The sequence below is a fragment of the Mandrillus leucophaeus genome, unplaced genomic scaffold, assembly GCF_000951045.1.
Source record: "Mandrillus leucophaeus isolate KB7577 unplaced genomic scaffold, Mleu.le_1.0 Scaffold983, whole genome shotgun sequence".
Lineage (NCBI taxonomy): Eukaryota > Metazoa > Chordata > Mammalia > Primates > Cercopithecidae > Mandrillus > Mandrillus leucophaeus.
In genome coordinates this window covers 501,952-513,637 of record NW_012110730.1, presented here as the reverse complement: position 1 = coordinate 513,637, position 11,686 = coordinate 501,952, and the positions used below count along the sequence as shown (strand labels likewise).

At 33.3% G+C, this 11,686-nt stretch overlaps 1 protein-coding gene across 2 annotated transcripts in view; it reads right to left on the bottom strand.

The window, feature by feature from the left end:
* Positions 1-430: 430 nt before the first annotated feature.
* PGGT1B (protein geranylgeranyltransferase type I, beta subunit) overlaps positions 431-11,686 on the bottom strand; it is a 52,520-nt gene continuing 41,264 nt past the window's right edge. The window contains exons 7-9 of one of the 2 annotated variants that reach the window (XM_011971048.1): positions 11,411-11,595; positions 6,461-6,569; positions 431-2,177 (exon numbers count right to left, since the gene is read on the bottom strand). In XM_011971048.1, the coding sequence (XP_011826438.1) occupies positions 1,996-2,177; positions 6,461-6,569; positions 11,411-11,595 (476 nt within the window). In that variant the 3' untranslated portion in view covers positions 431-1,995. The remainder of the gene's footprint in view (positions 2,178-6,460; positions 6,570-11,410; positions 11,596-11,686) is intronic. The other variant, XM_011971049.1, reaches the window with a different exon arrangement.

Sequence of the window (11,686 nt, the reverse complement as noted above, 5' to 3'; positions counted from 1 at the left end):
CAATTCACACTGGCCTGCTATTTTCTGGTCAATTAAGTTGCTATGGAATGTGAACATTTACTAGTCCATAAAGTTTCACAAGAAAGTCTCCCACAGGTATATCAATTAGAAGCATACTAAAATTTATCATCTTATGGTATTAAATTTTAAGGAGTTAGAAAATATTTAGCCTTATGAAATACTTTTAGATTGGAATTTTCCTGTAACTTACATTTATGAATACAGTCATACAGTTACTACCTTTATTACCTCCTAACCTTTCTTGGTGATACAGAAAAAACAATTTGGGCTTTTTATATAGTACTAAAGCCATTATATATATGCTACTTCAACTTCCAATGTCTAAGAGATGACTTAGTTTGAGATATGGATGTCTTAATCTGCCAGGATTTCAATAGTAGCAATTGGAATAACCCATAGAAGGATAACATCTGTTAGTAAGCTTAGTTTTCCCCCCCACCATCAGAAGATTTTTTTATTTCTAATTAAAAAACATACAGTTGGCAAACTCAGGTTTAAAACTAAGCATGCCAATAATAAATGAATCATTTCTCCAAGTACATACTGTTTCCCTTGGGAAGGACTGTTATTTTACAACATTTTTTTCTCTAATTTAGGAAAAAAGATAACATTTAAAATATTACAATGCCTAAACAGTGATACCAGTAATATAGTTTTTATACTGATGTTTATATTTCAACATTTATTATCACCAAGACTAACTTAACCCAACTCCTTTAGTGAAGAGATTTCTTTCCCCATTTCAGTACTAGACTCATAGTTCTGAATGTCACTAAGCAAGTAATGGATATGAGTTATTGATTAATTACTAATGAAGAGTTTTTATATTATCTCCTTTATAATTAGCTAGTTCATAAACTTAAGAAAACAAAACAATGAACAAAAACAAAACCCTATTTCTTATCCTCTAAATAGTTACATTTGCCTTTCACTTACCTGAAAATATGAGAATAAAAATGACCATGTATAGAGTTGCACCACTGAATCTATTTGAATGGTTCTGTTTTTGTATTTTTCACTTATTTAGTTTGAAAAAAATTAGAAAAGCATTAGTTTGAAATTAGAGCAGCTAACACACTGGGGGCAACGAATTAAAAAATTCAAAAGGCTAAAAATAAAAACACAAAGTATCTTTCCTTCTAGATAAAAAAGATTGTTTTCTTCCTAGAAAGCAAGAAAAGAAAAAAAAAAAGGCAACTAATGATTTGAGAATAAAATCAAACATAACTGGTATTCACCACAGCAATGTCTAAATAAATGACCCACATAGCACAAAACTTTCTCATTCACAATCACATATAGTTAAGTTGCTTTTCCCTCAGTTACATAATAGTTGTCTTCAAATAATCTCCTTTTAGAAAACTATCATATTAGTTAAACCTATTTATTCTTACTGTGAAGTTATTAATTTCATTTATATAGGCCACAAAGGTTTAATTGGCACACTTTACTTAAGAATAAGACAAAATAAGTCACTCTTTTTTAAAAAAAATTATGGTAATCTGTTTTCAAAGAATAATCCCAGATACTTAATTCATTAAAGCAAATTTTCCACCATCAGCAGTGAGCTTTTTAAATGATCACTAAGTGTTCACCTGAAGATTATCAATGCTATATGAAGTGCAAACTTGTTTTGAAAATTCATGTCAATTTTATAAGATACAATTTGCACTGAAGAGTTTTTAAAAAGATAACCTACACACATACAGTTAGTTTGCCTCAAACAACTTCTTAGAAATACAGTATAAACATTTAAGAACCACGACAAAGTTGTGGTTCAAACTTCAACAAAGATTTTCTCGAAACCCAATACAAAGATTACTGGCTCAAGACCATATCCCAAAGTGACATCAGCAGGAGATTTGATTGTAAGACTCTACCTTTTAAAAAAAGAGCACACTTGGTTATACATGGCTTTTAAACTTGAGCTACAGTTATGCTACAAATCCCCCCATCCTCCCAATCTAAAGTCAGTCATGTGGAGATATGTACATTCTCTGAGCATTGTTTAGAGTCCTTGGTTTTCCAGCTTTGATGGAGATCTAGAAGGCGTTCAGAAGTCCGTGTGCTTACATTCAGAGCAGGATGAACTTTACAAATTCCACTTTCCTCCATTAGTGACAGGCCACAGATCCCAAAGTATGCATGCAAAGCATCTGAAAAGAAGGCATTTAAAACATCATAACAGGCATTCCTACTTGTACATTCTACAAAATATTTCAGCTACATATTTACCGGCCCATCACTCCATTAAAAGTTTAGAGAAATGCTAATATAGTTTTTAAAATATTTGCTTTCTCAAAGTCTCAAACATCAATTTAAAAAAAACCCAGATGATCAAAATAAAATATTTTATTCATGAAAATATCATTAACAAAGGAAAACAGTTTCCAACTGAAGAGCTGATACTATCCATAACCTCTGTGATGAAAAGACAGGAGGAGCAGCAGTCATATGTAAGACTTCTCACTTGAGGGAGTTTCCCTTTTTGCTTACTACAGAACATGGAAATGAGTAGCTTCAATGCTGCATCATTAAATTTTTTTTCTTTAAAATGAAAACAAAACTCTGAATCTAAGTTGCAATACCCCTTGCTCCATGTTTTGCCTCTGAAAGTTCCTAAACCATAGGCAGGACTATCCTAACACTGTGTTAAATAAAAGGAGCTTACGCAAAAATAATCCATTCTGGAATGCTGTGCCATATTTAATCCTCCTATTTAGGGTAATGTCAGTCATTGTAAAAATATCTGATCTGACAATAAAAACAAACTCACATTCTATTTGGTTGAAATAACATGAGTGCTCATACCATGACAATTCTGCACTGGCTCACTAGTTTCCCATCTTTCAGGGGGCAGTAATCCTCTTCTATTAAAGTGGCCAATGAAATCACATGGTCATTCTTGCCTAGGAGTCTTATGTAGACTTCTGAAGAGCTCAGAGCTTTGCAGTTATAGGAACACTACAAAGACAGTTTTGTACCAGTCAAAAATTTTTTTCTACTTTTGAATTGGCCAACATTTATGGCCTTAAGAGCTATTAAAGTTCAAAACAGGCTGGGTGTGGTGGCTCACACCTGTAATCCCAGTACTTTGGAGGCTGAGGAGGGTATATTGCTTGAGCCACACGAGTTTGATACCAGCCTGGGCAATATGGTGAAGCACCATCTCTACAAAAAATACAAAAATTATTCAGGTATGGTGGTGTATGCCTGTAGTTCTGGCTACTCTGGAGGCTGAGGTGGGAGGCTCACCTGAGCCTAGGGAGGCTGAGGCTGCAGTGAGGCATGATTATATCACTGCACTCCAGCCTGGGCAAAACAATGAGACCCTGTCTCAAAACAACAAAAAGTTTAAAACATCTTACCACATCAAATTTTGTCAAAAGGGTTAAAGGAAAAGCTTTACTTACAAGAGTATCACTTATTTTTTCAAAACAGAAACGACAAATAGTTGTGCTTACTCAATGCCATTGTGAAAACGTTATTTCACTAATAGAGGCCCATGTTGATCAACTTTTAGGCCTTTTCAGAAAATACTTAGGTTTCTTCTGGCTCACTTTCCTTTGACTTTCAGACTATAAAAAATAAATTTGATTTCGCCTGTAATATTACATCATTCCATATAATTATTCTAAAACTACAAAGGGTACAAAGCAACATTAAGCTGTTTTCTAGAAACCAGGAACGTTTTCTAGGAAAAATTACAACAGAAAATATACATCCATAATAACATAAAATAGAACTGTGTAATACTAAAATCTCTCTGGGTAAAGTAACAAATAAAACTTATTTTTTTCTCAAAAAGATTTTTGTAACAGCCAATGAGATCAGAACTCAATTGTTTCAAGCCTCAAATTGCTTTTTTTAAAAAACTCCTTATCTGTAGGTGGCAATGTATAAGCACTTTACATGTGGAAATACGTTTACTCCATAATAAAGCACTTTAGATGATGAAATATATATATATTCCATAACAAAAGCTCATTCTTTAGAAATTTCTTTCATAAATGTATATAAAATCCCTTTGTGTCAAATTTGCTACTAAATTTACTAGAACCAAGAATAAGCTTAAAGAATCTCGTTAAAATGATTGTAAAGGTTCTGGGACCAGATCTTTACACATAAATTCAATTTAGCAAAGACTTTCTATGCTTTCTAGTGCATACTCTGAAAACATTGTAATGTATCTGTAAAAAGTAAGTAGTACATCCAAATATTTACACAAATGTTAAAGTTAGCAACTGATCTCTCCGGAAAAAGCCTCAAGAACTTTCTTTTTAAAAAGCTATTGCAAACACTGAATGTATTTCAAGTATGTTTACATAAGAAATGTTTTCTAAGAGATTGTCATTTCCCTATTTCCATTATTTGTTAAAACAGTACCCGCACTGATTGAAAAAATGGAATAAAGTCCAAAATAATTCTCAGTTTTCTTGAGGCACTAGAGATACAAAAAATTTCAAAATATTATTTTTCTTGAGAAATTAACTTCTGAAAACACACTTTGGCTTACAACTTTGAAAGCAATGTACACTTTCTCTAAGAAGGCATGTTTTACTATGGATTGATTGATTGAGATAGTCTCGCTCTGTCGCCCAAGCTGGAGTGCTATGGCACGACCTTGGCTCACTGCAACCTCTGCCTCCTGGGTTCAAGCTATTCTCCTGCCTCAGCCTCCTGAGTAGGTGAGACTACAGGTGCGCACCACGATGCCCGGCTAATTTTTTGTAATTTTAGTAGAGACAGGGTCTCGCCATGTTGGCCAGGCTGGTCTCAAATTCCTGACCTCAAGTGATTCACCTGCATCAGCCTCCCAAAGTGCTAGGATTACAGGCTTGAGCCACCACACCTGGTCTTTTATTTTATTTTACTTCATTTTATTTCTTGAGATGTACTCTTGCTCTGTTGCCCAGGCTAGAGTGCAGGCGCATGATCTTGGCTCACTGCAACCTCTGCCTCCCAGGTTCAGGCAATTCTTTTGCCCCAGCCTCCCAAGTAGCTGGGATTACAGGCACTCACCACCAGGCCTGGCTAATTATTGTATTTTTAGTAGAGGCAGTGTTTCATCACCAAGTGGCCAGGCTAGTCTCAAACTCCTGACCTCAAGTGATCCGCCCACCTTAGCCTCCCAAAGTGTTGGGATTACAGGAGTAAGCCAATGCACCTGGCCTAGGAAGCATGTTTTATATGAAAATACAGGCAAGTAGGGGTGTAAGGAAATATTCCTGCTCATTTCAAATACAAAAATATGATTTCAAGAGCTCCTTATTTATATTCTGATTCAAGTACACATTCCAACTATAGCAGTTCTGTGATGGAAGATGAACGCTGATACGGCACTTTCTAGGCTGATAATAAAAACCACGACTCTATTGCAATACTGGCAAAAACAATCATTCCTTGTGTCTAGTTTCATATTTGTAACTAATTCTTTACTTGCTTATCAAAAGTGTCAGTGTTTGAAATTATTTTAACACACTCTTAAATGGATTTTTTATAGGGAAGCTGTATATACGGTTATTTTGCTGGAGGTGAAAACGTAAGTCGGGTGAGGTGTAGGCTACAAAATGATGGTAGAGGTGGGACAGGAGCCAAATTTTGGGAGGGCCTTGAGTGCCATACCATTTATATTGTCTGAATCTGTTGAAATTTGGAGAACAAGAGTATGGGAAGTGAGAAACACATATTCAGGATTTGAAATATTTTATTTAATGATTTTTTTTTTTTTTCTGAGTCAGAGTCTCACTCTGTCACATAGGCTGGCGGGCAGTAGTGCAATCTCGGTTCACTGGAACCTCTGCTTCTTGGGTTTAAGTGACTCTCCTGCCTCAGACTTCCACATAGCTGGGACTACAGGCACGCATCATCACACCTGGTAATTTTTGTATTTGTAGTAGAGTCAGGTTTCAACATGTTGAACAGGCTGGTCTTGAACTCCTGACCTCAAGTGATCTACCTGCCTCAACCTCCCAAAGTGTTGGAGTTACAGGCATGAGCCACTGCGCTCGGTCTATTTAATGACTTCTGAAAAGAGTAAGAACTGATTTCCTTCAGGATCGGGAGTAATTTACTATCCTCAGCTCAAGTCATGACTAATAATCCTAATGGTTTTGGATGGGCTAAATAATTCTCTTCTTTGGAAAGGACCCATTCAGACCATCTATGTTATTGATGAAAATGAAATAAAACATTACTAAGTAAAATATTTGGGAAAAAATACACACTATACCCATGCATCTTGATAATAAACTCTTTCCTTTATACTTCCCAATACCCTAAATCTATCCTAAGCTTACACAATATACCTTTTTAAAAATAATATTTAATGTAACTTTGCAACTGTGCCTTTTTCTATCATATGCCTTTTCTGATAAAGATGCTTGAAGATCTATTCAGGAAATAAAGGTTGTTCTGGATTCACAAAGAAAATAATTACCTGGATGACTGTCTGGCCACTTGGCAAATCCCCCTACAAGGCGATCTTGAGTTGATAAGATGTAATTTCTATTTTTCTCAAAGTTAGTGTATTGGAAAATTTTTAGAAGCTGAAATGACATGACAAAACTCATATTAACCTTTGGCTCAAATTTCAGATGTTTGTCATTTAGATATGCTTTTCTTTAGCTAAGGTGCTCAGACCAACTCTACGGGGCCTTGAGCACTTGAAATGAGTCAATCACATTATCTTTTTTATTTTCTTATCAAATCTACTCTCCTTTTCTTGACCCTCTATTTCCTTCTTCTGAATCAGGCCAACTGTACCCTTTGAAGCACATTAAGCTAAATTCAAAAGACAACTCCAATCCACTCAACATAATCAGTCATTTTAAAAAGTAAATTTTACCTACCCATATTTTAACTCTTATGATAAGCTCTTTAGCTATTAGTTATAAATTAGTAGTAATTGGAACTAAAAATATTTTTTAAAAAAAGAGCAAACAAAAATTACTAACCAGATGCTAGAGACAGTTTTGAAAATAGTAAAGAAGTATAGCTCTTTAATTAGGAAAGAAAAAGGTAAGACAAAAATGATTGCAACATAAAAAACTATATAGTTTTTAATGATTTAGGACATGTACTTGGTTTTTCTCTCAAGATCCCATAAAAGTAAGATATAAATAAGTAAATAACACTGTGAAGTTCAAGATGAGGTGTGCAGTAGGTAAGAGGGATCAAGAAATTTCTGAAGATACAAAACAATTTAATATATGTCAATGAACCAGAGAGCCACAGCTTTTAGTGACTGATGAAGAAGCATTATTTCTCAAAAAGAAAAGCTAAACTCATAAGAAAGTTATGGTACAAACAAGAAACAAATTTATTCATTTACATTGATTTAATTAATAGACTATAAGGAAAAAGGCTTTTTTGAATCTTGATGTTAGGAACATTTTCCATCAGTGGCACATTGGTCATTAAATAAAAATGAAAAAAGGGTAATATTAACACTGCACTTGGCTTAGCAATAAACAATATTTGCACTATCCTAATAAGTGTTGGTTACTGGTTTTCAAATTTTAGAATCAACCTATAGGCAAAGCCTGAAAGATGTGATTATTAATACTGAACAAAAATATGAATGCTTCCTAACTTGACATTATAAAAATAAAGGTAACCTTATATAGCATTGGAAGGTAGAAGATGAGGAAAAGACTCAGAACTAAACATAACGGGTAACAATTTGTTGGAAAAGTGAGAGGCTAAATCTTAATTTCTCTTAGTTGGGAATCATCAATAATATCTAAAGGTGATAAGAAGTTAGTCTGTGATTTAAAGTTACAGAAATGTCCACAAGAATTAAAACATTTTTAAAAAGTTTAAAAGTGGTTGCTTTCAGAAAGCTGTCAAAGACTACTGACGTCAAATAAAAAAGACTTGGGACAACTTGAAAGGGTTCCTATCGACTAAAGATGGGACAATTTAAGCATAATATATATATATATATTTTAGTCATATATGACTAATATATATTATATGTATTATATATGACTAAAAAAGGTAAAATCTATGTATTCACAATGATTCTAAAAAAAAAAAAAAAAAAAAAACCAGAAACAAACCAAAAAACCCCAAACTCTAAAATCTAATATTTCATTGGAAAGGCTGAAGGGTGGTAGGGAACCAATTCATTTTGTTGAACACTATTAAGGGAAAGAATTTGGTATTTATCTGTCCTTCTCTGTACAAAGTATATCTCAGGGGAAGGTAAAATAATTCTTCTTTAAAAAACAATGCTAGTTAATAAATTGAGATGGAATGAAAGAATACCACTGTTTTATAACCTCTTAATGCCACAACTGATTTAAGCAATGATCCTTAATGCTTGTCAAAACTATTCTATAAAAAGTTGATAGTTTCTATAGACTAGCAATGAACAATCCAAAAGGAAATTAAGAAAGCAATTTCATTTACAACAGCATCTAAAATGATTCAATACTGAGAATTAAATCTTAATAAAAAAGTGAAAGATTTGTATGTTGAAAACTACAAAACATTGCTGAAAGAAACTGAAGACCTCCTGTATAAATGGAAAAGCATCCTGTGCTCATGGATAGGAACACTCAACAGTGTCAAGATATCACTACTACCCAAAGTGATCTACAGATTCAATGCAATTTCCATCAAAATTTCAAAAGACTTTTTTTGCAGGAATGGTAAACTCAATTACCAGATTTATATCAAATTGCAAGGGGCTCCAAATAGTCAAAACAATCTTGAAAAAGAAAAGTTGGAAGTTTTAAACTTCTTGACTTTGAAACTTACTACAAAGCCACAGTAATAAAAACAGTATAGTACTGGCACAAAGACAGCCATATGGAACAACGGAATAAAATAGGAAGTCCAGAAACAAACCTCACATATATAGTCAACTGACTTTTGACAAGGGTGCCAAAACCATTTAATGGAAAAGGGCAGTCTTTTCAACAAATGGTGCTAGGAAAATTAGATATCCACGTGTCAAAGAATGAGGTTGGATCTTACCTTACATCACATACAATAATTAACTCAAAATTGATGAAAGGCCCAACATTAAGGCCTAAAACTGTAAAACTATTAGAAGAAAACACTGGGGAAAATCTTTATGACAGTGGATTTAGCAATAGTTTTACGGACATGACACCAACAACACAAGCAATAAAAGAAAAATTTAGATAAAATTGGACTGCATCAAAAAACTTTTGTACATTAAAGGACACCATCAACAGAGTAAAAAGGCAACTCAAGGAATGAGAAAACATTTGTAAATCATATATCTGAGAAGGGATTAATATCCAGAATATATGAAGAACACCCACAACCTTATAACAACAAAAGAAACCAGATTTAAAAATAGGCAAAGGGCTTGAATAGAAATTTCTCCCAAGCGATATACAAATGACCAGTAAGTACATAAAAAGACACTCATTATCATTAGAAAAACGCAAATCAAAACCACAATGAAACGACACTTCATATAAAAAATGGCTATTTTATATATAAAACAAACAGAAAAAACAAATGTTGGTGAGGATGTAGAGAAATTGGGACTCTCATACATTGCTAGAGGGAACATAAAATGTTGTAGATGCTGTGGAAAAGTTTGGCATTTCCTGAAAAAGTTAAATGAAGAACTACCATATGACCCAGCAATTCCACTTCTATATACATATAATACCCCTCAAAAATGAAAGCAGGGATTTGAAAATATATTTATACACCCATGTTTTTAGCAGTATTATCTGCAATGGCCAAAAGGTGAAAACAACTCAAGTGATCATCAACAGATAAATGAAGAAGGAAAATGTGGTATTTATATACAATGGAATATTATTATTCAGCCATTAAAAAAATGAAATTTTGACATATGCCATGTCATAAATAAATCCTGAAACCATTATGCTAAGTGAAATAAGCCAGAAAACAGAAGGACAAATATTGTATGATTTCACCTATATGAGGTACTTAGAATACACAAATTCATAGTGACAGAGAGTAGAGTAGAGGTTACCAGGCTGAGGGGAAAGAAGAATAGGAAATTATTGTTTAATGTGTACAGGATTTATGCTGGGTAAAATGAGAAAGTTTTGCATGGTAGTGACGATTACACAACATTGTAAATTGAATTAATACTAGTGAATTGCAAACTTACAAATGTTTAAAGTGATAAGTATAATGTGCTATGTATATTTTCAACTCTGGAGCTCTTTAATTAAAAGGAGAGATAATTGGATATTACGTGCCTCTTGGTGTGATACAATAGGAAATATATGTGATACAATAGGAAATCACTGGATATTTAATGATAATAAGCAATTATGGCTAATTGTTTAGATGTGATGACACTAGGGTTCTGTTTTTTTTTAAAAGTTATTTTCATTTAGAGATTACATTAAAAATTTTCCAAAGAATATAAAAAATGCTATCTGGGATCTGCTTTAAAATAATTCAGTGAATGGAAGGGAATTAGTTAGAGTATAGATAAAGAAAGGGTAGCTTTGGGTTGATAATTGTTGAGATGGTTGATGGACACATGGGTGTTCATTACACCATTCTCCCTGCTTTTGAATATGCTTGAAATTTCCCACAGTCAAAAAAAAATTGAAATGATGAACCTGAGAAATACTACTCCAAGTGAGGAGAGACAGGGAGACTACTGTCATCATTTTAAATCATTCTTTTCCCAATGTTTTTCAACCTTATACATAAATTTTAAGAGAAAAATTTAGGATATTACAGAGAAGACAAACATGGACTCCTCTAACAGACTCCTGTTAGATTGCAGAATATCAGAACAAGGTGACAATTCTTAAAGATAAAAAGGCAACTTTAAAATAGAGAAAACTTGTGTGTATTTAGTGACTAAGTAACCTTACAGAATTAGGTATATTAAAAGGTAATAGAGATGGGAAAAAATGTGCTGGCATGTCAACTGATGAGTTTCAGAAGGTTTAAACAAATAAATAATAAAAAAGCCCCTACATGGTTTTTGAAGAAATGACCCATGGTTTGTCTTTTAAGATTACACCTTCCCATAAAACCTTTACTGGTATCATTTTCAGACAGATCCCTGATTTACATGAACTAGTCAGTTCCAGTTACAAGTTTTTTATTACCTTACATCTACCAGAAAGTAAGTATTTAATATGTTCTATATAAGGTTTAAGTAGGCATAAAACTCAAGTTCTGAGTTACCTGAGTTTTCTAAGAATGAAAATTTTCAAGCAGCACAAGAGATCATTGAATTCTATGGAAAAACCATAGAAAGACTAGCTTTGGCAGAGCAAAAGAGAAAATCCAGTACCCTAAACCTAACAATATTTAATACACATTACAAAGACCAAAACTTTTTAGCACAATTTATATGAACACAGAATATAGGTTTCTCATTTTTTATTATTTCTCTTACCTTTAGAGTTGCTCCCACCCAAAAAGAATAACAGGTGTCTACAGGCTTATTGGGTCTTCCATGATAACCATTTTGTTGCCTCATTATACACCACCTCTTTATTCTGTTCAACTCTTTTTCTGAAAAAACTTCTTCTAGTTTACCCATCAGACATAGTGAGGCAATGCCACAAAAAGTAGATCCTCCTGTTAATCAAAACCACACAATGTTTTAAACTTCAAATAAGATGCTTATGAAAATAGTACAGAATGTTCGAGGGGAAAAAGTGGTTATATA